At 42.2% G+C, this 24,767-nt stretch overlaps 1 protein-coding gene across 1 annotated transcript in view; it reads left to right on the forward strand.

The window, feature by feature from the left end:
* Positions 1-22,580: 22,580 nt before the first annotated feature.
* The window catches only part of SACM1L (SAC1 like phosphatidylinositide phosphatase), a 38,971-nt gene continuing 36,784 nt past the window's right edge, over positions 22,581-24,767 (forward strand). Inside the window, exon 1 of the mRNA XM_075271135.1 lies at positions 22,581-22,795. Coding sequence (XP_075127236.1) covers positions 22,767-22,795 — 29 coding nt within the window. The 5' untranslated portion in view covers positions 22,581-22,766. The remainder of the gene's footprint in view (positions 22,796-24,767) is intronic.

The raw sequence follows: 24,767 nt of genomic DNA on the forward strand, positions 1-24,767 counted from the left end.
GGATTTCCATCCCATAGACCAGGGGTGCCCAATATGTCGATCGCGATCTACTGGTAGATCGCAAAGGACGTATGGGTCGATCGTGGGATGGATTGAAGCCAGATATAATTGGACTCGAGGAGTACAAATGGTGGAGATCACTAACAGGCTAACTCATTGCCCTCTAAACTTTGGATTCATGGATAGTGAAACCAGGAAAAGTACATAGTAGATAGAGGTACATAAACCCATACTAGGACAGCTTCTATGCATTTTGCCCCAAAAACAAAAATAAACCAGGGGGTTCATCAGGAGACAAATTTATCAAAAAAGACTTCATATACTTATAAGTGAAAGCATCAGTAGCTGCAGTTATTAACTCTGGAACACTGTGCAGTGAAGGCTGGCCAGGTACTGAATGCAGCTGTGATCATATTCAGTCTACCATTTGGCAGCAGCCAAATTACATTTGTTTTTTTAGTCATTGATCACTAAAATTAAAAATAGAGGATTTCAACTTATTGTGCATTAGCATACAGCTTAAAGGCATACTAAAAAAAAAATAGGATTACTGCATTATGTCATTACTGCAATGAAAAAAAGACATATGCCAGTGGTAACACACGGTGAACTTGGATCGCTGGTGCTTTCACTTCTGTGTAACGCTAGACTCCCACTAGCGGTTGAGTTTCAGTACAAGACTCCGTCCCCCATTCTGCTGAAAATAGGCAGAGAGAATAGTCCTGCAAAGAGGGCTTTTCTCTCCACCAATTTCAGCGGACCCCATTATAATCTACGGGGCCCACAGGTTTCCGCATGTAATCGCTTTTTAAGGATCGAAAGACCGAACACTAGTGTGAACCTAGCATAAGGCCTCATTTAGTTGGCTGCAATCTGTGGTCTGACCCCAGGTCTAATGATCTATGATACTGAAAGTTTCAATATTTAACATATAATAAGTGAATACAGTTTGTGCCATAGGATACAAAATAACTTGGAGATTGGTGAGGGTTTGGACACCTACCCATCTGGAGAAAGGGGAAATTTTGTTCCCAATGGAAAAAAATTGAATGGACTGTCAAAGAAACTAACTAGCCATGAAACATAATGTTTATTCAGGGGCGTAACGATCGTGGTCGCAGGGAGCGCAACTGCGATTGGACCCGGCAAGATATGGGGCCCGTGGCCAGTTGGAGATGGCCCAGCTACAGTTAATAACATGCCAGGAGCCATGCTACTCACCTGCCATACGATGTACAGTGCCTAAACCCACCGCTACACCATGTATGGCAAGTGAGCAGTTGGAATTGTTACCATTACCTGTAGTTGCACTGCCCTGGGCGTCTGCAGAGGTCCTGGCTGTCGGACCTCTGCAGGTGTAATATTGATGGCCTATCTTAAAGAAAATCTATCATTGGCAATAGCCATTTTTAACTAAACATATCTTTGCATAGCCTTTAGAAAAGGCTATTCCAGGCATACCTTTTATACAATCATCAGCATCGGCGTTTTGAATGAGCCCGGTTTTAGTGATATGTAAATTACCCTGCACGGAGCAGCAAAAGTCACTGTTGCTTGAGCACCGCAGCATCATCAGCCTTCCCCTTCTCACGGTCTCCTTCTTTACACAGGATCCCTCCTCCTACAGTTCTTCAGTGCTTCCAGAGGGCGGTGAGAAGGGGAAGGCTCATGATGCTGTGGTGCTCAAGGAATAGAAGACTTCCGGTGCTCTGTGCTGGATAATTTTCATATCACTAAAACCGGCTAATTTAAAACGCCGACGCTGGTGAAACAATAAAAGGTATCCCTGGAATAGCCTTTCTAAACGCTATGCAAATATATGTTTAATTAAAAATGGCTATTTCCAATGACAGACTGCTTTTAAGGACAGGCCTTCAATATTAGAAAGATGGATAATCCCTTTAAAGAGGTTTTCCAGGAATTGGAGCCACCCAATGTAGTGAATGGGTGGTGTAAAATTAAAAAAAAAATAAAAAAAATAGCATACTCACTTGTTGCTGGAAGTCGTCATGTGACCGCTAAGATCATTATGTACAGGATCTCCATAAAGGAGGCGCTGCCATGAGACCGAACAGGCAGGGAACAGTTGAGAATGTTTTTGGGGTTGTTTTTTTTTTTTTTTTTTAATTTTACAGCTCCCTGGCTGACTCAGGGGTCACTACAATTTATTGAAACCTCTTTAATCCTTAACTGCTTTGCGCCATACTATTACGTGACGCTGAGCATTAAGTTAGCGCTCAGTGCCATAATAGTACTTAACTGTAATGCCGCAGGCACAGCTCCTGTGCCTGCAACATTTCTCTCAGCTTCCGGCTGTGTTAGGGTGCATGCACACTACGTAACGCCGGGCGTGTATGAGAGCCGTACACGCCGGCGTTACAGCAGGGCTGCCGAACACTTCCCATTCACTTCAATGGGAGCGCTCGTAACAGCGGCGTTTTCGAGCTCTCCCATTGAAGTGAATGGGAAGTGTTCGGCAGCCCTGCTGTAACGCCGGCGTGTACGGCTCTCATACACGCCCGGCGTTACGTAGTGTGCATGCACCCTTACACAGCCAAGAGTCGGAACAAGCTGTCTCATTAACCACTGGTCAGAGCTTGAGGTTTTATCCCTTCAAACATGACCACGGCATCCAAGGAGTTGCGCAATAATAATGCCCCCTCGGCACCCCTGTGGTGATATCGGGGGGGGGGGGGGGGAGGGAGCCCGATCTGGCCAGTGACTCCAGACTGCTAGATACCGTATTTTTCGGACTATAAGACGCACTTTTTTTCCCCCAAATTTTGGGGGAAAAGAAGGGTGCGTCTTATAGGCCGAATGTGGCGCCTGGCACCTGCCGTAATAGAGAGGCGGAAGCCGGCAAGTGTTAGACGCCATTACAGGTGCCGGGGCCTGAGACATCGCTGCCCTGCCCTTCATGAAGCCAGCGGCGGGAGGAGTGATGCTATTCCGCTCCTCCGTCCCCCCGCCGCTGGCTTCATGCAGGGCAGGGCAGCGATGTCTCAGGCCCCGGCGTCTATCCCTCCCCGGCATCCGCCTCTCTAGTACAGCGGATGCCGGGTCAGTATCAGCAGCCCCTTCTCCCCCGAACCTGTGCTTCCCCCGTACCTGTAAAGATGCAGGCCGGCTCCTGCGCGGCGATATCGCAGGAGCCGACCTGTTCGGGTGACAGCCGGGAGCCTAATGAGGCTCCCAGGCCTGTCACTGCTGTATTAGTATTGCGGCTGGTCTCTATGACCAGCCGTAATACTAATAGACAGAATGTCCCATAGACGGCAATACAGTTGTATTGCCGTCTATGGGACTTGCGGTCAAGTGACCGCAGGCTCAAGTCCCGGGGGGGGGGAATAAAATAGTAAAAAAAAAAAAAAAAAGCTTTAAAAATATATAATAAAAATATGAAATAAATAAAAGTTCTAAATCACCTCCTGTCCCTAGAATATATACAGTCCTATGAAAAAGTTTGGGCACCCCTATTAATCTTAATCATTTTTTGTTCTAAATATTTTGGTGTTTGCAACAGCCATTTCAGTTTGATATATCTAATAACTGATGGACACAGTAATATTTCAGGATTGAAATGAGGTTTATTGTACTAACAGAAAATGCGCAATATGCATTAAACCAAAATTTGACTGGTGCAAAAGTATGGGCACCCTTATCATTTTATTGATTTGAATTCCCCTAACTACTTTTTACTGACTTACTGAAGCACAAAATTGGTTTTGTAACCTCAGTGAGCTTTGAACTTCATAGCCAGATGTATCCAATCATAAGAAAAGGTATTTAAGGTGGCCAATTGCAAGTTGATCTCCTATTTGAATCTCCTCTGAAGAGTGGCATCATGGGCTACTCAAAACAACTCTCATATGATCTGAAAACAAAGATTGTTCAACATAGTTGTTCAGGGGAAGGATACAAAACGTTGTCTCAGAGATTTAACCTGTCAGTTTCCACTGTGAGGAACATAGTAAGGAAATGGAAGACCACAGGGACAGTTCTTGTTAAGCTCAGAAGTGGCAGGCCAAGAAAAATATCAGAAAGGCAGAGAAGAAGAATGGTGAGAACAGCCAAGGACAATCCACAGACCACCTCCAAAGAGCTGCAGCATCATCTTGCTGCAGATGGTGTCACTGTGCATCGGTCAACACTACAGTGCTCTTTGCACAAATAGAAGCTGTATGGGAGAGTGATGAGAAAGAAGCCGTTTCTGCACGTACGCCACAAATAGAGTTGCCTGAGGTATGAAAAAGCACATTTGGACAAGGCAGCTTCATTTTGGAAACAAAAATTGAGTTGTTTGGTTATAAAAAAAAAGGCGTTATGCATGGCGTCCAAAAAGAAACAGCATTCCAAGAAAAACACATGCTACCCACTGTAAAATTTGGTGGAGGTTCCATCATGCTTTGGGGCTGTGTGGCCAATGCCGGCATCGGGAATCTTGTTAAAGTTGAGGGTCGCATGGATTCCACTCAGTATCAGCAGATTCTTGAGAATAATGTTCAAGAATCAGTGACGAAGTTGAAGTTACGCCGGGGATGGATATTTCAGCAAGACAATGATCCAAAACACCGCTCCAAATCCTCAGGCATTCATGCAGAGGAACAATTACAATGTTCTGGAATGGCCATCCCAGTCCCCAGACCTGAATATCATTGAACATCTGTGGGATGATTTGAAGCGGGCTGTCCATGCTCGGCGACCATCTAACTTAACTGAACTTGAATTGTTTGTCCAAAATACCTTTATCCAGGATCCAGGAACTGATTAAAAGCTACAGGAAGCGACTAGAGGCTGTTATCTTTGCAAAAGGAGGATGTACTAAATATTAATGTCACTTTTCTGTTGAGGTGCCCATACTTTTGCACCGGTCAAATTTTGGTTTAATGCATATTGCGCATTTTCTGTTAGTACAATAAACCTCGTTTATTGTACTAAGACGTTTAAAATATAAAATATAAACTTTATTAGAAAATCGTTTAAAAAAAGACATACTATAGGATAAAGTGTCAAACTCAGGTGAATGATAGGATAAAAAATCCACCAAAACTGAGTGACCTCACTCAGGAGCATTTGACTAACATGCCAAAGAGATATATTGTAAAGCTCTAAATAACATATGGCAAGAAGTCAATATAGAGGCCAAAAAAATCCCAAAGGGATACAAAAATCTGGATAATCAGGTTAAAAGCTCAGCTGCTAGTTCTGATATATAACTCTTGCAGCAGAGAGCTAAGATATAAATGATAGGGTTAAAAGTACCTAGCTGTATTGATTTATGACAGCTATTGCACTAGTCCCACAGCCTGACTCCAGTGTTTACTGACAGCTACAAAGCTAACTGCAGCTACCACACTAAGTGCTCCAGCCACACTACGGCTGATAACACCTATCTAACCTAAAGACAAATGTTTCAGTATACTAGCTGTTAACTCCTGCCAGCATACATCTTCAGAGGCATACATAAAGAAACTAGCTAAAGAGGTGGTCTGACCACTTTTGATATTTATAGATTAGTGTCAGCAATTCCCACACCCTCCCGCTCCTGTCGGCACTGATATTCGGCCCAAATAAAAGGAGCTACTGCACAGCTTACAAATTCACTCTGTCGCCATCCGCTGTGCATTCACGTCTGGGATACTAACACTCACTACACCCCCTGATAAATTCTTAGAGGGGTACAGTTTTGAAAATGGGATCACTCCCGAGGGAATTCCACTTTTCTGGCATCTTAGAGGCTCTGCAAACATGACATGACATCCAGATACCAAACAGCTAAATCTGCTCTCCAAAAGCCACATAGCATGCCTTCCCCTCTACGCCCTGCCGTGTGCCTAAACTGCAGTTTATGCCACATGTATGACATTGGTGTACCCAAGATAACATACTTAACACACAGAAGGGAGGGAGCGTTATTTGGTTTTTAGTGCATAGATTTAGACAGTTTGGTTTTTGGACGTCATTACACTTTTGCATAGCTCCTGAAATGCCAGTAAAGCGGAATCCCCTGACATGTGATCCCATTTTGGAACAATACCCCTTAAGCAATCTATCCAGTTGTACAGTGAGCATTTTTAACCTCCAAGTGTTGCTATAATTTATTATCCATAAATGAATATGTAACTTATTGTGAAAGGTGAAAATGACAATTTCTCCAGGGATATGTCATTTCTTTTTCTTTTTTTAACTTTAATTTTTATTAAGATTTTTAATAAATTTACATAACAAAAGAAAATAGTGAGACCAACAAAGAAATCTCAAAAGCGTCCATGAGAACCTAGGACATTATAAAGCAACTGATACAATTGAAAGACAACAGGAAACGAGAAATTAGACAAAATAAGGGAAGGAGGGGAAGGAAGAAGGGGAGGGTTGTGAAGACAAGGAAAATACAGGTGAACAACAACAAAAGGAATCAGTAGCCATGAGTGATACAGTAAGCATCCCAGGACAACCAGATGGAGTTAAAGCTATCCACCATGTGGTTTAATGTCGCTGTCATATATTCAAGACTACAAACATCTTTCATACCAGCTATCAATTCAGACCACGCGGGCGGGAGTACGTCTTTCCAGTGTGGGGCAAGAAGCGTTTTAGCTCCAGTACACAGGTACAAAAATAGACGAGAGGTCTTCTTACCCAATTGTCTGGGGGGGAGGTTAAGCAGGTAAACCATTGGATCCAACAAAACTTCCTGGATAAAAAGACCTTCTGTAACGAGCTGAACCTCCTCCCAAAAAGAACAGAGGAGAGGACATTCCCAAAACAGATGGTACACCGTGCCCAAAGAGGATTGACAACGCCAGCATAGAGGGGAAATAGCAGGGTTAAGCTTATGCAACAATGTAGGCGTATGATACCAAAACATAAGAATTTTAGACTGAGTTTGGGATACATCATTTCAGTGTGCAAAATGTTGTGCCCGGCTTGTATCAGGGACGAATGATCCAAAAGCTGTTGTGCCCGGGATTCCCACTTAACAGTATTTGAAGTGTGTGTTTCTGCTGACACAAGCTGGGTACAACATACCGGGCACTAAAATGGCATATTTATGAAAAAATTGCAATTTTCACTTTTTATTATCAGCTGCACATTCATTTCTGGAAATTAAATTAATTACACAAGGGTTAAAAAAGTTCACTTCACCACTTGATAAATCCCTTTAGGAGTGTAGTTTCGAAAATGGGGTCAAATGCCTGTGGATGCCACTTTACTGGCAATTCGCGGCTTTGCAAAAGTGGCATGATGTCCAAAAACCAAACTGTGCCCAAAAACCAAAACAGCACTCCTTCCCTTCTGTGCCTAGCTGTGCCAAAACAGTAGTTTATACCCATATATGACATTGTTAAGTACGTTATGCTGGGTACACCAGTGTCATACATGTGGGCATTAACTGCATTTTGGGCACACAGCAGGGTGCAGATGTGAAGGAGCGCTATGTATTTTTTTATTGTAGATTGTTGGTTTTTGGCAAGTTACTGGCACATCCAGGGCTCTACAAAAACAACATTGCGCTCAGAAAGTCTAAATCTTTACTCTAAAAGCTAAACAGAGCAGTGCTCTTTCCATTCTAAGTATTGCTGTGTGCCCAGGCAGCGGTTTACACCCACATACACAACTTTTTTGCACCCAGGATAGCCCACTTCGTAGTTATACGAGTGCATCTCTCAAACACAAAGTGGGCCTAATATATCAGGCACTGAAATGGCATATACAATTCGAAAATTGCAATCCTCCTTCAGTACCATTTGCTGTACAGTACCACTTAGAAAAGCCTGTGGGGTCAAAATACTCATTGTACCTATAGATGAATACCTAAAGGGGTAAAGTTTTTAAAATGGGGTCACTTCTTTGGGTTCTCAACAGTACTGGTACCTCAGGGGCCTTACATACATGCCTTAGCAGAAATGCTTTTATACTGCCAAATCCATGATCCTTTTTCATTCTGTGCCCTGCCTTGTGGTCAGGCATCACACAAAAGCCACATGTAAAGTATTGCCATATCCAGGAGAAGCCACATTACAATTTATGGGGTCTATGTCTGTTAAATATCTTGTATTTGCCGGTGAGACTTGTGTCCACTGTTAAATATCCGTACCTGGCCTTGAAATTGTGGGATAGACTTATGTCACGTGTTGTAGGCCTTATCCACGATAGGAAGAAGTCAGCTTGTTATAAATCAGTGTAGAGGTTTATTAATATCTTGAAGGAAAACACAGGAACAGGGAAAATGTCCAAATAACACAAATATCAGTCAATTGTCAATAGCTTACATCTTCAGATAAGTTAAATCATCTGGATATCTTGTAGTTACAGCTTGGTTCATGCTTGATCATCTGGTTGGTGGACTTGGGCTGGTTACGACGTCCATGGATGTCCATCTGCCTGGACCACCCACCCTGGTGTTCCCAAAGACAGACCTCCTGGTCTTCCCCTGGTCTTCCCAAAGACAGACCCAGACATGTGTATTTCTTACTCATTTATATTCATGAGAGTGGGTGTTACCTTCCATGTTACAGCTATGTAGGGAGATTTCTAAAATGGTGTACTCTAACCGCACCCATGTCCCCAGAATAATAAGACTATGATGTCAGTAGAGTGTTAACCCCATGTCTGCTAGAGAATATTGTAAATATATAATATTTAACATTTCCCCCTTTTGAGAGTGAAATATCTGTTTGAACTCTCAATATATACCATACGACAATATTCATACAATTAGATTATATCTTCTTTCTTCTTTGCTGAATACTGGAACTTAATTTTCATTGATTGTCCATATAACAATAATTTCATCAATTTGCAATACATTTTGACATTAATAAATATTATGGTAAACTGTGATTAAAGATGAAAACAATTTGATCCACTATCTAACCTACACCTGATGAAGGCTCTTCTTTCATCGTCTGGTCTTCTGGTCATCTCTTTTTCCGTCATAATAGAAGGCTTATTACCACAAATGTAGTTCTTGACTTAAAGTCCTTTAGATTTCCTCCGTGTTGTGCAGATATTATAACATTGTCCATTAAAGTTCATATTATGAAGATATTGATATAACAACAAAGTCCATATGTTATGTTTCACTTCACCAAGACATAGACTGTAGAGGAGTTTCCTTTGGTAATTCCCTTGACCACCTGTCACTGTAGAATCATGTGACACTTCTGGAGCAATACTGCAAAAGCAAGGCAAGTGTGAATTCTGACATCATCCCTGCTGCTTGTCAGTAAGGTTCAGTCCTGGAATCTCAGTCTCTTGGATACACAATATCTGTGTTCGGGTTTTATCATTTATAACCCTTTTGCTCACCAAACACCTTGAAGTCTTGAAATAGAGATGATTCCACCAAACATTGATGAGGACATCTTTATATCTGTCCAATCATCAGCTGATCAAAGGTTCCAACCTCCAGTAATAATTTTTAAACACAGTCCTTGGCATAAGCTTAAGCATATAGCATCATACCTTCAGATTTTGTCTTTTCCCGCACATCTTCTTCTTGTAACTGTTAAAGTCTTTTTATTAACATTTGATATCAAACTTTATCATAATCTTGGACTTGATTGAAGATAAGTTTTCTTTCCCTAATAACTAAGCCAAACTAGGCAATTAACTAAACTATAATATCACAGTGTACCATACCACTCATTTATATATCATACTTCTCTTTATATTGTATCAATATTTATATTTGACTTATAAAATATTGATATTCAATACATTTATCAAACTATCTGATAATAGTACTTTGGATACAATAATCTATATAAACATCATATATCAACATATATATATCTTTATATCTATATGTATGAATATGTATGTGTACTTTACTTGTGATGACAAATTGCAACATGACTTTGAAATATAATGTGATCTCATTATTAATTACCATTCTATAGACAATCACAATATTTATTCTTTAGTTAGAACTTTTCACCAATTATACTAAACATATGTTCCTATATGAATGTGTTATCATACTTATCATACATTTTCTAAAGTTTAGTCACTTTATTTTCCTTTTTAATAAGAAATAATTTTATTTTGAACATTCCTTTATTAAAAACCATTGTGTTCTTTATTTGAGACACAATATTAACCTTTATTCATGAAACTTTTGTGCCTAAAGTTTCCTCTTAACACCTCGTCTCTTCACAGACTCCTGTGACCTTCTTAACCTTTCAGATACCTCCAATACCAAGAATAGAGACAACACTTGTGCCAACACACTCTTGTCTCTGTCTTAAACTTAACTGTATATATTCTTGTGTACTGGCTGTATGTGAATACCATATATATGAAATAAGTATACAAAACATAAACATTTCAAAATATGTCACCTCCTATAATCAGAAGTTTAAAGAATAAACCAGAGACTATCACTCTTGATATCCCATATTCTTTGATGATATTATACTTTTCCTTTCATGAAGATGATAAGCTTATCTCATTTGCATATAAGACATTTATGTTTTCCCAATGTTTGTTTTCCCAATGTTTGTAGATGTTGATGTGTGTAAGTGTATGTAAGTGTGTGCGTACATGTAAGAATACATAATCAATAATAATACAATAAAACACTAAAACAGCACTGGCTATAGCTAACTAGATTTTCCATCATACCTAATATATTTATTATCCCATGATCCAATTACCCCAATAAACCTTTATCATTTGTCAGGTTTGAACAAATATATTGAAGAGCTATCTATATCTTAGCCAAAAGCTTCTTCTTTTGCTACAAAATATTCACAAACTAAAATAACCTTCACCCTACTGCATCTGTCACCTTTCCTCAGCTCATGTGACTTAAACACTTGGTTTTCCTGTAGGTATAAACATATGAGGTTCCTTTTGATGGATTTCAAATATATTTGCTGATTTCCCAATTTAATATAGAGGATCACATAAGATAAAAAATAGAAAATAGAAAGAAATAGAAATTAGAAAATAGACGACTTTGCTGGATAGATATTTCTTTTTCCTTGTTGGATGCATCCTGATTTTCTTAGGCCTATTTGTGATGTCACAGATCTGTTGTATACACCAGTCGACACATAACACTTAGCACTTATACTGACCAGCCCATTAGGGTCACAGGTCACAATGTGTTGCTGTCAATCAACTGACCACATGAACGGACACTTAATTCACAATAAGTAAGAGCTCCATGCCTAGTTGCATGCCTTCATACATAATGGATTATAACTTGAAAATCCTAAAAACATGGACTTTACATGAAACTATTGAAAAACATGCTTGAGGTAAGTTAGAACTTCTATCACTTTATCATGCATTGTTATTAGTCACACCATGTTAATTTGTTTACTCATTAAGAGTTACACACTCCATGCATTCTTTTGGCTAGAAGGAAAGAATGATGAATGAATGGACATCACTGATTGAACTGCTGCATTTTTCCATTTATCTATATCTGAAGAGAAAAATAGATAAACTTTAGCAAAAACCAAATTAATACAATAATGATTTAAACCAATGGAAAGTTTAATAACTTTATGGATTCCTAATACTATTTGATCATATTCATATATTGTATATAACATGTTCCTCCTCTCTCTGCATCTAGAGAATGGACTATGACAAAAATCTGTCACCACACATCAGACTCTCCTCCTGTGTGTATGTATATTATGATTATGATCCATAGTATTATTCACAATAGCATAATTAGGATTATTTTACAAACATTATCACATAATCATGTGGGTTATACCTGATCATTGGAGTTCTCCTCATATAAAAGGGATTTCTCTTTACATAGCCAAATAGTACATAAGTAAATCTCAATAGACAGTCATTCCTTCAGAGATACTTTTAAACTCGACCCCTGACCTTCCTGTCAATCACATCCCACAATAACTCCACCAGGTCATTAGAGAATGCCAAGCTTGCCCTTTTCCTAAAAATATTAGGTAGCTCAAATTCCTCTTGGTTACTGGGAAGATCTGACATTTTGGAGACAACTGGTACATTCCCAGATACATTCTTTTGCAGATACTCAATAGATTTGGCTGGCTGCAATTCTTTAATTTCAGTTAATAATGGAATTTCAATTTGTGGATTTTCTTGCATGGCATATGGTTTATATGCAACATGTAATTTCCTACGTTTCTCATAGATTTTGTCACTTTCCCTCCTATAGATAGGGGACACTATAACCTGATTTGACAGATGTCTTTTAATAGGCTTTGCTTTTTGCTTTGGACACATTCGATTTACATTTGACATATGTTTCTGATGTCTTCTGGCCATGTCCAATAAACTAGCAGATTCAAATAAAGTCTTCTTATCTGAGGCACTGGCAAGGGTGACTGCATCCAAGAATTTGAACTTTTTAACAAAACTTTTCACCATAGATGAAGAGTTCACCTTTTGAATGACAGTTTTGTATGTCCTTTCAAATTTAGACATGAATGCATATGTACATTCTTTTCTGCCAATCTTTATCTCATTCAGTATGTCAGGTGTTGGCATGCTGTCACCTCTAGTGCACCAGATTAGTTTCTTTAATCTCTCCACATCACTGTATTTTAACCATTCATTTGACTCATTATCATAAGACATTTTTGCAGATAAACGCTCTGTAAAATCAATAGGAAGCCATATTTTAAACAATTTGTTTCTTTGTTCAATATTTAGATCAAATTTCTCTGCATGGCTTTCAAAAATTTCTGAGTTTCTACACACATGGATCTTTACATCATATGTGGGAATGGCTTTACTCAGATTGATCAAATATTCCTGAGATTTTAATTTCAATTTAGTTTCTTCTTTAGTTTCTTCCTCACCATCTATGGCCATTACTGCCACGTGGTGCTCTTTGTCAACATATTGTTGAGATTTCTCATTATCTGTCTGAACAGATTTATGCATACTATTACGTAATTTCTTCTCTGTTACCACATCATTACAAATCTTTACCATAGAAGCTATATTCCTAAAGATCTGCTTCTCTTTTGTAGAACAAATTCTATTTTCAATCTTAGAATTTGCCTGCTCACATTGTGTATACAAATCTTGCCATATACTCTCTAAATTGTCACTAGACACAATTTTAAACTCAAAGTTACACTTTTTAGACAATGACTCTAACTTTTCCATACTTTAAAAGTAAAATCTTTACTCACCACTGTAGAAAGCTTCACCTTTAGCTTGTCCTTGGAACAGTTGGTCCCTGTCATCAGAACGTCTCAGTACGTCTGGTACTTGTGGTCCTTCTGTGTTTCCTCAAAGGCTTTCCTCACACAGGCTTCCGTATCATATAACACGTGCAACAGTCATCTGTATCTCACCAATATAGGTTCTTTTTCGAAGTCTTCCTGAATCTTGCAATTCATACAACTTGCAAAATAGTCCTCTCTTCCCCCTTAATTGCAAGTGAATGGAACGAGAAAAACAGGAAAAAAAACGACCGTGCTTGGCTCGCCACTGTTAAATAGCCATGAATTAACGGAGGAAGGCTGGCTCGCCACTGTTAAATATCTTGTATTTGCCGGTGAGACTTGTGTCCACTGTTAAATATCCGTACCTGGCCTTGAAATTGTGGGATAGACTTATGTCACGTGTTGTAGGCCTTATCCACGATAGGAAGAAGTCAGCTTGTTATAAATCAGTGTAGAGGTTTATTAATATCTTGAAGGAAAACACAGGAACAGGGAAAATGTCCAAATAACACAAATATCAGTCAATTGTCAATAGCTTACATCTTCAGATAAGTTAAATCATCTGGATATCTTGTAGTTACAGCTTGGTTCATGCTTGATCATCTGGTTGGTGGACTTGGGCTGGTTACGACGTCCATGGATGTCCATCTGCCTGGACCACCCACCCTGGTGTTCCCAAAGACAGACCTCCTGGTCTTCCCCTGGTCTTCCCAAAGACAGACCCAGACATGTGTATTTCTTACTCATTTATATTCATGAGAGTGGGTGTTACCTTCCATGTTACAGCTATGTAGGGAGATTTCTAAAATGGTGTACTCTAACCGCACCCATGTCCCCAGAATAATAAGACTATGATGTCAGTAGAGTGTTAACCCCATGTCTGCTAGAGAATATTGTAAATTTATAATATTTAACAATGTCTCTGGTGGCACATGCTAGGCACAATATATTGGGCACTAAAATAGCATAAAAGATTTGAAAATTGCAATTCTTCTTCTGTACCATCTGCTGTGCAGTGCCATTTAGAAAAGCTTGTGAGGTCAAAATGCTCACTGTATTCCTAGCTGAATTCCTTAAGAGTTTTAGTTTCCAAAATGGGGTCAATTTGGGGAGTTTTCCATTGTTGTGGTACCTCTGGGGCTCTGCAAATACAACATAGCACTTGTAAATCATTCCAGGAAAATCAAAGCTACAAAAGACAAATAACGCTCCTTCTCTTCTGAGCCCTCCTCTTTGCCCAAACAGTGATTGTTAACCGCAAATGGGGCTTCGCTGTACTTGGGAAAAATTGTGTAACAAGATGGGCTACTTTATTTCCTGGTAAAATGGAAAAAAAATATGAAAAATTACATATAACTACCTTCTGTTTTGCTTCTTATATATTTCATTTTGTTAAAACTTTTCAATAAAAATTGCAGTTATAAAAATAAAAAAAATAAAAAATACATATAAATGGAGAAATTATATTTTTTTCTAATTAACAACCAAATACAGATAAGTTCACTGAAAAGCCTGGGAGTTAACAAATGTCATGTCATCCCTAGATGAATTCCTTAAGGGGTCAGGTTTCCAAAATGGGGTCACTTGTTGGGAGTTCTCCACTGTTGTGGTACCTCTAGGGCTCTACAAATGCGACATGGTACCTATAAACCATTCCAGTAAAATCAGAGAGATTACACTCTTTCACTTTTGAGCCCTCCTATGCACCCAAACTGCGGTTCTTGACCACAATTGGGGCATTGATGTACTTGGGAGAAATTGTATAATAAGATGGGCTACTTTACTCCCTGGTAAAATTTTAAAAAATACGAAACAGTACATATAACTATAGAAATTATAATTTTCCTGATTGACGGCCAGATTCAGATAAGTTTAATGAAGAGCCTGGGTGTTCAAAATGGTCAAATCTAGTTTCCAAAATGGGGTCACTTTTGGGGGGTTTCCGCTGTTGTGGTACCTCTAGGGCTCTGCAAATGCAACATGTTCTCTAAACACTATACTAATGAATTTGCTGTACCAAAATCCCTAAAGGTGTTGTTTCATTTTTGAGGACTGTGTTTGAGTCAAGTTGCACAGAAGGGCCACATAAGGGACATTTGTAAAAACCACAGAATCAGATTAATAAAAAATTATGGTATGTTTTGCTGTTAACCCCTTGTTTGTTACAGGAAAAACTGATTTGAAATGGAAAATGTACATAAATTAAATTTGGAAATTTCACCTCCATTTTGAATTTATTCCAGTGAAACACCTAAAAAGTTAGCAAAGTTCCTATATAAAAAGGACATTAAACAAATAATGCCAATATAAAGTAGATATATGGTAGATGATGATTATTAAGAATTTTGTGTAATATGACGGTCTGTGTTTTACCAGAAGAACAGAAAGTTTCAAAATTCATAATTTTATGACATTTTCAGTAAATTGTCCCTTTTTTAACAAACAAACACAAAGTATAATGACCAAAATTTACCACAAACATAAAATACAATGTGTCATGGAAAAACAATCTTGGAATCACCTGGATAGGTAAATGCATTATGAAGCTATTCTCACATAAAGTAAAAGATGTCATTTTTGAAAAATGGGGTCTGAGCATTAAGGACCAAAGTACCCTGCGTCATTAAGAAGTTAAAGGGGTTTTCTGGGCCTAATTCTTTTTATGGCCACTTGACCTGTGACCCTTATACAGTGGCCTCTTTACTGGTCCCCCATACTGGATGTTTTTTTTGTTTTTTTTAATGCCTTATTTTAAGGAAAAATACCTGATTGGTAAGGGGTTGACACACAGCCCCATCAGCTGTACATGCCACTTCCAATACTCGTTCTGTACACAATACAGGGCCAGAAGCAGAGAGCTCCATCCAACTGTATAGCGACCTGGCTCTATCACTGCAGCTCAGCTGCCACTGACATCAATAAGAACTGAGATGCAGTGAAGGTGCCTGACCCCTTAACGATTATGTATTTATGGCCTATCCCAAGGATAGACCATAAAAAAAAATTAAGCCTGGAAATCCCCTTAAAAGAGATTGTGCAGCATTTTTTTTAAATTATGCTAGGGTAGGTTAACCCCCCCCCCCCTACACACACACACACACACACCTGTCCCCGATGCTTTGGTGTCCTCCCAACATGGTCAAGTCATTCTGCTCCGCTGTCTTCATTTGGCAGTAGTCCTCACTGGCAGTGGCGTAACTACCGGTGAAGCAGCTGCCACAGGGCACGAGACATGATTTTAACAACTGAATCAGTAGAACCAGGGGGAACCTTTCTGCATTTACTTTTATTTATTTTTTTAAGAACATTTTTTTATTTATTGAATTTTCTTCCAAGTTCAATACACTGCATTTACTTACCACTCCCCACTCCTACTTGCAGCCTCTCCTCTTCGGCCTTCAATAGGCCCTGTGGGCTGCACATCAGGTTGTGATGCTGTAATGTGCAGCACATAGGGGCTCCCTGGGGGATGAGAGGTCATGAGCAGACTGGGAAGAGGTAACCAAATAGGGGCCATTTTCTCACCTACATTGCCAATTAAAAAAGTAGTGGGGTCCAGTATGGCCCCCTAAAAGTATGGGGCCCATCAGGGTATTTACGAGTCCCCCTCTGGGCCAGTCTAAGCCTGACCTCCAATACTATGCCTGTGTGGGTGGCTGGACTATATTAGTGTGGGTATCAAGCATCAATTTGTATCCGATATTGCTCAATACACTAGGCTGTGGTAGTGATTGAAAAGGGGTGTTCTTTTTGGTTTACAAAGAAATAATACCGAGCAACCACAGATGATACACTTAAATTAATTGTGTACAAAATACAAGAGAGATTCACAGCAGCAGTGATTTCATCCAAAAACCCCTTGGGGAACGACAGATGCAGAAAGATGACCGATGGATGTGAAGAAAATTGCGCTACTCTCTTGGGATAGACAACACACGCACTTTATTTAGTTTTCTTAAAAACACGACGCTATACACAGCGTTTCGGGGATTCCCCTTTTTCAAGTGTAACAGAAATACACAATGTACCCTGAGTACTGGAGACTGCCAACTACTGTCATTCACTCCGTGGACTTTGAAGTGATTTTAGTCAAAGTGTGAGCATCTTTTTGGTTTATTCTCCTTGATTCCACCCCTATATATTGCTGATTGTGTAAACTTTTTTAAGCTTTTAATTTATTTACGCATTGTAAATGACGGACCTTCAGAGTAGGCTGGTTGTTAGGTCAATCAGGAAGACGGAGGCAAGGATAGCAGCTCACAGCTATAGCTTTACTGGTGGCAGTTCACACAGTCCAGCAGTATACAAATCAAAATAGCTTGCTTCAGCAAGAAGGTACAAAATCAAATAACATAAAAGGCTAGTTCACATGGGGCACAATGGTCAGGATTTTGATGCGGAATCTGCGTCAAAATCCTGCCCCCTCCCATTCAATGGGAGCCGGTCATTTCCTGTTCCCACTCGCAGAAAAAAAGCGAGTTGCCCTTTCTTCAGGCGGATTCCGCGGCTGTTTCAGCCGCAGTGTCCGCCTCGCGACACCACCCTCCGGACTAGGCCCATTTATTTGGTCCTAAACCGTAGTGAAAAGCCGCAACTGGATGCCAGCAGCCGCAACAGAATGTGTTCACGAGGAACCCTGTGTGAACTAGCCAAATAGTCCTTACTTCAGGATACAAAGAAGTTAAGTCTCCAAGGTTTTCTCACTAATACACAAGGTGATATTTGCATCTCTCCTCCAGACAAACAGGGCAATGTGTACACCAACTTCCTCATGCAAGAGACGACTACACCCCCTTCGCTTGTGTCCTCACATCTTTTACAGCAGATCCCTTGGGTCACCTACCAAACCAAGAATGGAGTATAAGCCTGGGTCTACAACAACTCCTAAATCCTGGACTCATACTCCAGCCAGTCACCATGTAGATACCAGCCACCTCAGTGGAAGGTACCTGCCATCTACAACTTTTCCATCTGCCTGTCTACAGCATCAATAAATGTTATTTTCTATGGCTAGTTATTTTGTTTCTCCCTTCTGTTATGGTTATAAATACTGAGTCATTCCCGATTCACATCTGCGTTCAGGATTCCTTTCGGGGAGTCCGCATTTTCTAAGCTAGAGCACTTTATTTTGATATTGTATGTACTGTACATGTAAAAGAATTTCAACCTTTCGTCATTTTCTTTACTGTTTTTTTACAGCTGTGTCCCTGTGGCAACAACACTTTTCACATCCTGATCCACATCCTGGAAATATACCTCACCTTTAGGTAGGAGTATTGTGTTTTTCTCTAACCACCAATGACATATTTTGCCTGAAAGGTGTTATGCCATGAAACATTTTTATGTTTTACCAGAAAATTTTCTAAACCCACTTTTTTGTGACCAATTTACTTAGGAAAGGGATTTTAAAGTTCTACATTTTAGAACCCCCCTTCCTCCACATAAATTATCCGATATTCAGAACTGCACCACTCAAATAACTCAAAACAGCATTTGGGAAGTCTGTTAACCCTTTAGACTTTTCACAGGAAGTAAAGCAGAATGGTGGTGAAGTTTAGACATTTCATTTTTTTTTTTTGTTCATTAACTCCTTAAAGGGATTCTACCATTAGGCGGCATTCACACTACGTATACTGAAGCTTATTCTGAACGTGAAACAAGTTCAGAATAAGCGGCGTATAGAGCAGTTCCATTCATTTCTATGGGAGCCGGCATGCGAGCGCTCCCCATAGAAGTGAATGGGCTGCTTCTTTCACTGCGAGCTGTCCCATTGAAGTGAATGGGAAGTGCCGGCGTGTACGGCTCGGCATGAGCAGAGCTTGCCATATACGCCGGCACTTCCCATTCACTTCAATGGGACTGCTCGCAGTGAAAGAAGCAGCCCATTCATTTCTATGGGGAGCGCTCGCATGCCGGCTCCCATAGAAATGAATGGGAAGTGTTCGGCAGCCCTGCTGTAACGCCGGCGTGTACGGCTGTGATACACGCTGGCGTTACGTAGTGTGAATGCACCCTTAAACTACCTTTTTTTCTAATGAACATGTCGGAATAGCCTTAAGAAAGGCTATTCGTCTCCTACCTTTAGACGTGGTCTCCGCCGCGCCGTTCCGTAGAAATACCGGTTTTAACCGGTATGCAAATGAGCTCTCTGCAGCAATGAGGGCGGGCCCCAGCGCTGAAACACCGATGAGCGCGTCCCCATTGCTGCCCAGAGCTCTTTCATGCGCCACCTCCTTCTTCTGCAGCAACTCTGCAGCAACTCCGCTTCTTCTGGCTTCTCTTGCTCTTGTAGTTCGATACAGGAGCATAGAGAGGCCACCCCAATATGGCCGCCGGCCGGCTACTGTATTGAACTGCAAGAGCGGCTACCCAAAAATGACCGCCGGTGGCCATTTTTGGGTAGCTGCTCTTGCAGTTCAATACAGGAGCCGGCCGGCGGCCATTTGGGGGTGGCCTCTCTATGCTCCTGTATAGAACTACAAGAGCAAGAGAAGCCAGAAGAGGCGGAGTTGCTGCAGAAGAAGGAGGCGGCGCAGAAAAGAGCTCTCGGGCAGCAATGGGGACGCGCTCATCGGCCTTTCAGCGCTGGGGCCCGCCCTCATTGATGCGGAGAGCTCATTTGCATACCGGTTAAAACCGGTATTTCTACGGAACGGCGCGGCGGAGACCACGTCTAAAAGTAGGAGACGAATAGCCTTTCTTAAGGCTATTCTGACGTGGTACTTAGAAAAAAAAGTAGTTTAATGGTAGAATCGCTTTAACGCAGGGTAGTTCAGGCCTAAATGCTCAGACCCCATTTTTCAAATCTGACATATTTTACTTTATAATAGTGCGTGCAGGAATGCGGAGGAAGGGGGGTTCGGTTGGTCGGGGTCTTCGGCAGGGGGGGGAGGCATGTCAAAAGTTCGCCATAGGGCCCTTTAATTCCTAGTTACGCCACTGTTGGTGGGCAATAGGGCTTAAACCTCTCCAACGACACTTATTAGGAGCCTGCTTCCTTGCAATAGTCATTTTTTGTTTACACAATCCCACCAGGCGCCAGAACAAGAAGAGTTTTATATTCCACCTCCTGACCAAAATTGTAACTTGAAGCTCCAGGGTCCCAATGCAGAATAGGCCACAGGATCCCCTCCTAGCTTGTCCTATCCGTAAATATCTTGTCTTATGTTGCAAACAGGCTAACGGGCCCTGAAACTCCTGGGCTTAGCTTAGATAACTTTGCATCCTTTATGACTACCAAACCAAATCTCGCGCATGTGTTGTATGCTCAGTCACTTGGGCGTGGTTGTGCACCATTTTGGATTTCTTCTTACATGAGCAGGCGCAGTACGCCTGCTTGTGTACAAAAGAAGCAAACAAGAGTAGGAGAAGGCGTGAACTTCAATCAAGAAGGGGGCGGTGATGCAGTTCCAGGCTGATGACATGGGTACAGGGAGCGTTCCCGTGAATCCTATTTTACTTAAGAAAAAACGTGTTTTTTTTCGTGAAAATCCCGGCAACAATCTGGAAACAAAAGATATGCCTACACATACCTCCCAACCGTCCCGATTTCCGCGGGACAGTCCCGATTTGGGTGACATGTCCCGCGGTCCCGGTTGGAGGGAGGTATGTCCCGATTTCAACTCAGATCTGCGTCCAGAGGACGCAGATCTGAGTTGAACACACATGCGGCTGAAGGAAGGAGCTGACACAGGTCAGCTCCTCGCTTCGCCGCTGCCCGCCTCTCTCCCTGACACACGCGGCTGAAGCTGATCGCGTGCTCGCTTCGCCGCTGCGTCTCTCTCTCGCTGACACATGCGGCTGAAGCGAGGAGCTGACCTGTGTCAGCTCCTCGCTTCGCTGCTGCCGCCGGCTCCTGGCTTGTAGACACGATGTACACGCTAGGAGCCGGCGGCAGCAGCGAAGCGAGGAGCTGACACAGGTCAGCTCCTCGCTTCAGCCGCATGTGTCAGCGAGAGAGAGAGACGCAGCGGCGAAGCGAGCACGCGAGCAGCTTCAGCCGCGTGTGTCAGGGAGAGAGGCGGGCAGCGGCGAAGCGAGGAGCTGACCTGTGTCAGCTCCTTCCTTCAGCCGCATGTGTCAGCGAGAGAGGCGGCGAGGGAGCGGAGGAGAAGGTAAGTTTAATGTGGAGGTGGAACGTGAATCTGGGGGCAGATGAAGGAGAGGACGGCATGACATTGGGGCAGAGATGGGGGACATGAATCTGGGGGCAGAGATGGAGAGGACATGAATCTGAGGGCAGAGATGGGGGACATGAATCTGGGGGCAGAGATGGAGAGGACATGAATCTGGGGGCAGAGATGGAGAGGACATGAATCTGAGGGCAGAGATGGGGGACATGAATCTGGGGGCAGAGATGGGGGACATGAATCTGGGGGAAGAGATGGAGAGGACATGAATTTGGGGGCAGAGATGGAGGGACATGAATCTGGGGGCAGAGATGGAGGGACATGAATCTGGGGGCAGAGATGTGGGACATGAATCTGGGGGCAGAGATGGAGGGACATGAATCTGGGGGCAGAGATGTGGGACATGAATCTGGGGGCAGAGATGTGGGACATGAATCTGGGGGCAGAGATGTGGGGACATGAATCTGGGGGCAGAGATGGAGAGGACATGAATCTGGGGGCAGAGATGGAGGGACATGAATCTGGGGGCAGAGATGGGGGACATGAATCTGGGGGCAGAGATGGAGGGACAGGAATCTGGGGGCAGAGATGTGGGACATGAATCTGGGGGCAGAGATGTGGGGACATGAATCTGGGGGCAGAGATGGAGGGACATGAATCTGGGGGCAGAGATGGGGGACATGAATCTGGGGGCAGAGATGTGGGACATGAATCTGGGGGCAGAGATGGGGGGACATGAATCTGAGGGCATAGATGGGGGGACATGAATCTGGGGGCAGAGATGGAAGAGGGACATGAAACTGGGGGCAGATGAAGGGTGTATATGAAACTGGGGGAGAGATAGAGGGGGGACATATAATTTACGGGTGACTGTAGGAGGATTATACTGTGTGCTGGCACATGAAAAATTAACGAGTGGGCGGAGTCAACACAAAAGTGGGCGGGGCTAAATTTTATCCCTCTTTCGGTTCTTCAAAAGTTGGGAGGTATGCCTACAATAGCCGACTTAAAATTCAAAAATCCCCATGAAAGACTCCCTTAAATCACATCATACATTGATTCCCACTTTTTAAGGCATGAGAGGTTAGGATGAGGGCCCGGCTGTATATGCTCCCCATTACAGTATTGTTCAAACTGTTAAAATCAACTCCAGATTTAATTTAGGTTTCATATACATTAATCCCCAATGCATTTTCCTTGCATCACTTCCTCTTTGTTTTACAACTAAGTTTGAGCCTAACTGCGCACCGTCCATCACCCGACTCACACTGTAGTGCTAGCCTGACGTCCTTCTCGGCTTCCGTAGGACTGAGTGTTGGAGATTCTACGTAAGAGGAAGAAGGTCCACAGACTGTGACTTGCGCATACAAGGGCCTGTGTTACACTTAGGGTTATATGTCTTACTTTCGGCTGTAGATTGCTGTGAATTCAGTAGAGTCTGCGGACCATGGCGCTGGTCTATGAGAACTTGAAGCTGTGAGTAGAAGCTTTCTATGGGGATTTGTGTGGCGTGCAGCCTGCGGCTAGCTGTCACTATGTAGATGTATGGGCTGCTATGGCCGGCGCCGGCTGCTCTCCCGTCCTTCCATTAGAGTACACGCTGCGCTCTCTGCTCTCTCCCCTCACACTGCAGGCACTTCATGGTATTGGCAGGCTCAGGATTGTTCTTCAGCTTGAGGTATCTGATCAGTGTGAATGCGCAGCTGACACGTTCCTATTTCATGCTAGGATCCGGCCAGCTGCTCATACATGGAAAGCTGTATTCCAGATCCCAATGACTTACATATTATATGTGTGAAATAATACAGAAGAGCCCTACTTTTCATGTGCATCTAAAATTGCGCTCAACTCTAGTGGGACTGGTTGTGTGTTTGTGTTTAGTTTTTTTTGTTTTGTTTTCCTGGCATAAAAACGTCAAGCTTTCTAGCCGTGAATAATACCGCCAATGTCATGACAGGTCCTCTTTAACAACTGGTCGCAGTATTAAAAAAAAAAAAAAAAAAATGTCTAAAAGCTCTGTGAAATCTGCCTTAACCATTTCCTGGCTACCCATAGAGTATTTATGTCAGGGTGGCCCACTTTTGACTCTTATTTGTATGTCCTGGCAGTGTTAAAGGGATTCAATCATTAAAAAGCTATTTTTTTTTCTCCCTAACACGTAGGAATAACCTTTAGAAAAGCTATTCTTCTCCTACCTTTAGATGTCATCTCCGTGCTGCCGTTCAGTAGAAATCCAGGTTTTCTTCTGTATGCAAATAAGTTCTCTCGCAGGGGGCGGTCCTCAGCGCTCATACAACAATGGGGGAGTCCCCAATGCTGCGAGAGAAATCTCTAGCGCCACCTATATCTTTGCCTGGAACGGCCTCTCCATGTGTCGTCTTCCGGCGCTGGCTTCAAACTTCTAGGCATGCGCAGCCTGAGGCCCGACGGCAGAGCAGACTGCGCATGCCTAGAAGTTTGAAGCCAGCGCCGGAAGGAGACGCTGTGAGAGGCCGTTCCAGGTGAAGATAGAGGCGGCGCTAGAGTTTTCTCTCACAGCATTAGGGACTCCCCCAGTGCTGTCTGAGTGTTGGGGCCCGCCCCCAGTGCTGTGAGATAGCTCATTTGCATACCGACAAGAACTGGGATATCCACGGAACTGCGGTGCGGAGAAGACGACGAAAGAAGGGGCCACACGGTGGCTCAATGGTTAGCACTGCAGCCTTGCAGCGATGGAGTCCTGGTGTTCAAATTCCGCCAAGGGCAAAAAACCATCTGCAAGGAGTTTGTATGTTCTCCCCGTGTTTGCATGGATTTCCATCCCATATTCCAAAGACATACTGACAGGGAAAAATGTACATTGTGAGCTCTATGTGGGGCTCACAATCTACATTTAAAAAAAAAAAAAAAAAAAGACGACGAAAGGTAGGAGACGAATAACCTTTCTTAAGGCTATTCTGACATGGTACCTGCAAAAAAGTGTGTGTGTCTGACTGATGGGATCCCTTTAAACACTTCTTTTGCCACTCAGACCACTAACATCCCCTGCACCAACCCATTAGCCATCGCACCATCCCAGGCCTAAAGACCCATCCGCTGTGCACCAACTAACTCATTTGCATAAGACTTCAAAGTTGTTTTTCTCCAAGCCTACACAAGTGACAAAACTAACAGAAGGTATGTTGTTTATCACTATAGTGTGCTCTGTATAGGCTGCGGGCAATTGAATATACACAGGAGAGTTGAAACTTTAACCCATAAGCGACCAGTGCCATATTAGTAAAGGTCTAAAGCCACACCGTCGTACTTTTATGGCGGAAGCCTTCTGCCCACTCATACACATGGTCAGAGCTGAGCTTTGATGGTGCTTTTTTTTTTTTTTTTTTTAAACCCCTTGGATGACCAGATCAAACATGACCACTGCACCTAGGAATTTTGTTGTTAGGCTTCCCCCCTTCGGTGAGTTTGG

The sequence above is a fragment of the Leptodactylus fuscus genome, chromosome 4 (assembly GCF_031893055.1).
Source record: "Leptodactylus fuscus isolate aLepFus1 chromosome 4, aLepFus1.hap2, whole genome shotgun sequence".
NCBI lineage: Eukaryota > Metazoa > Chordata > Amphibia > Anura > Leptodactylidae > Leptodactylus > Leptodactylus fuscus.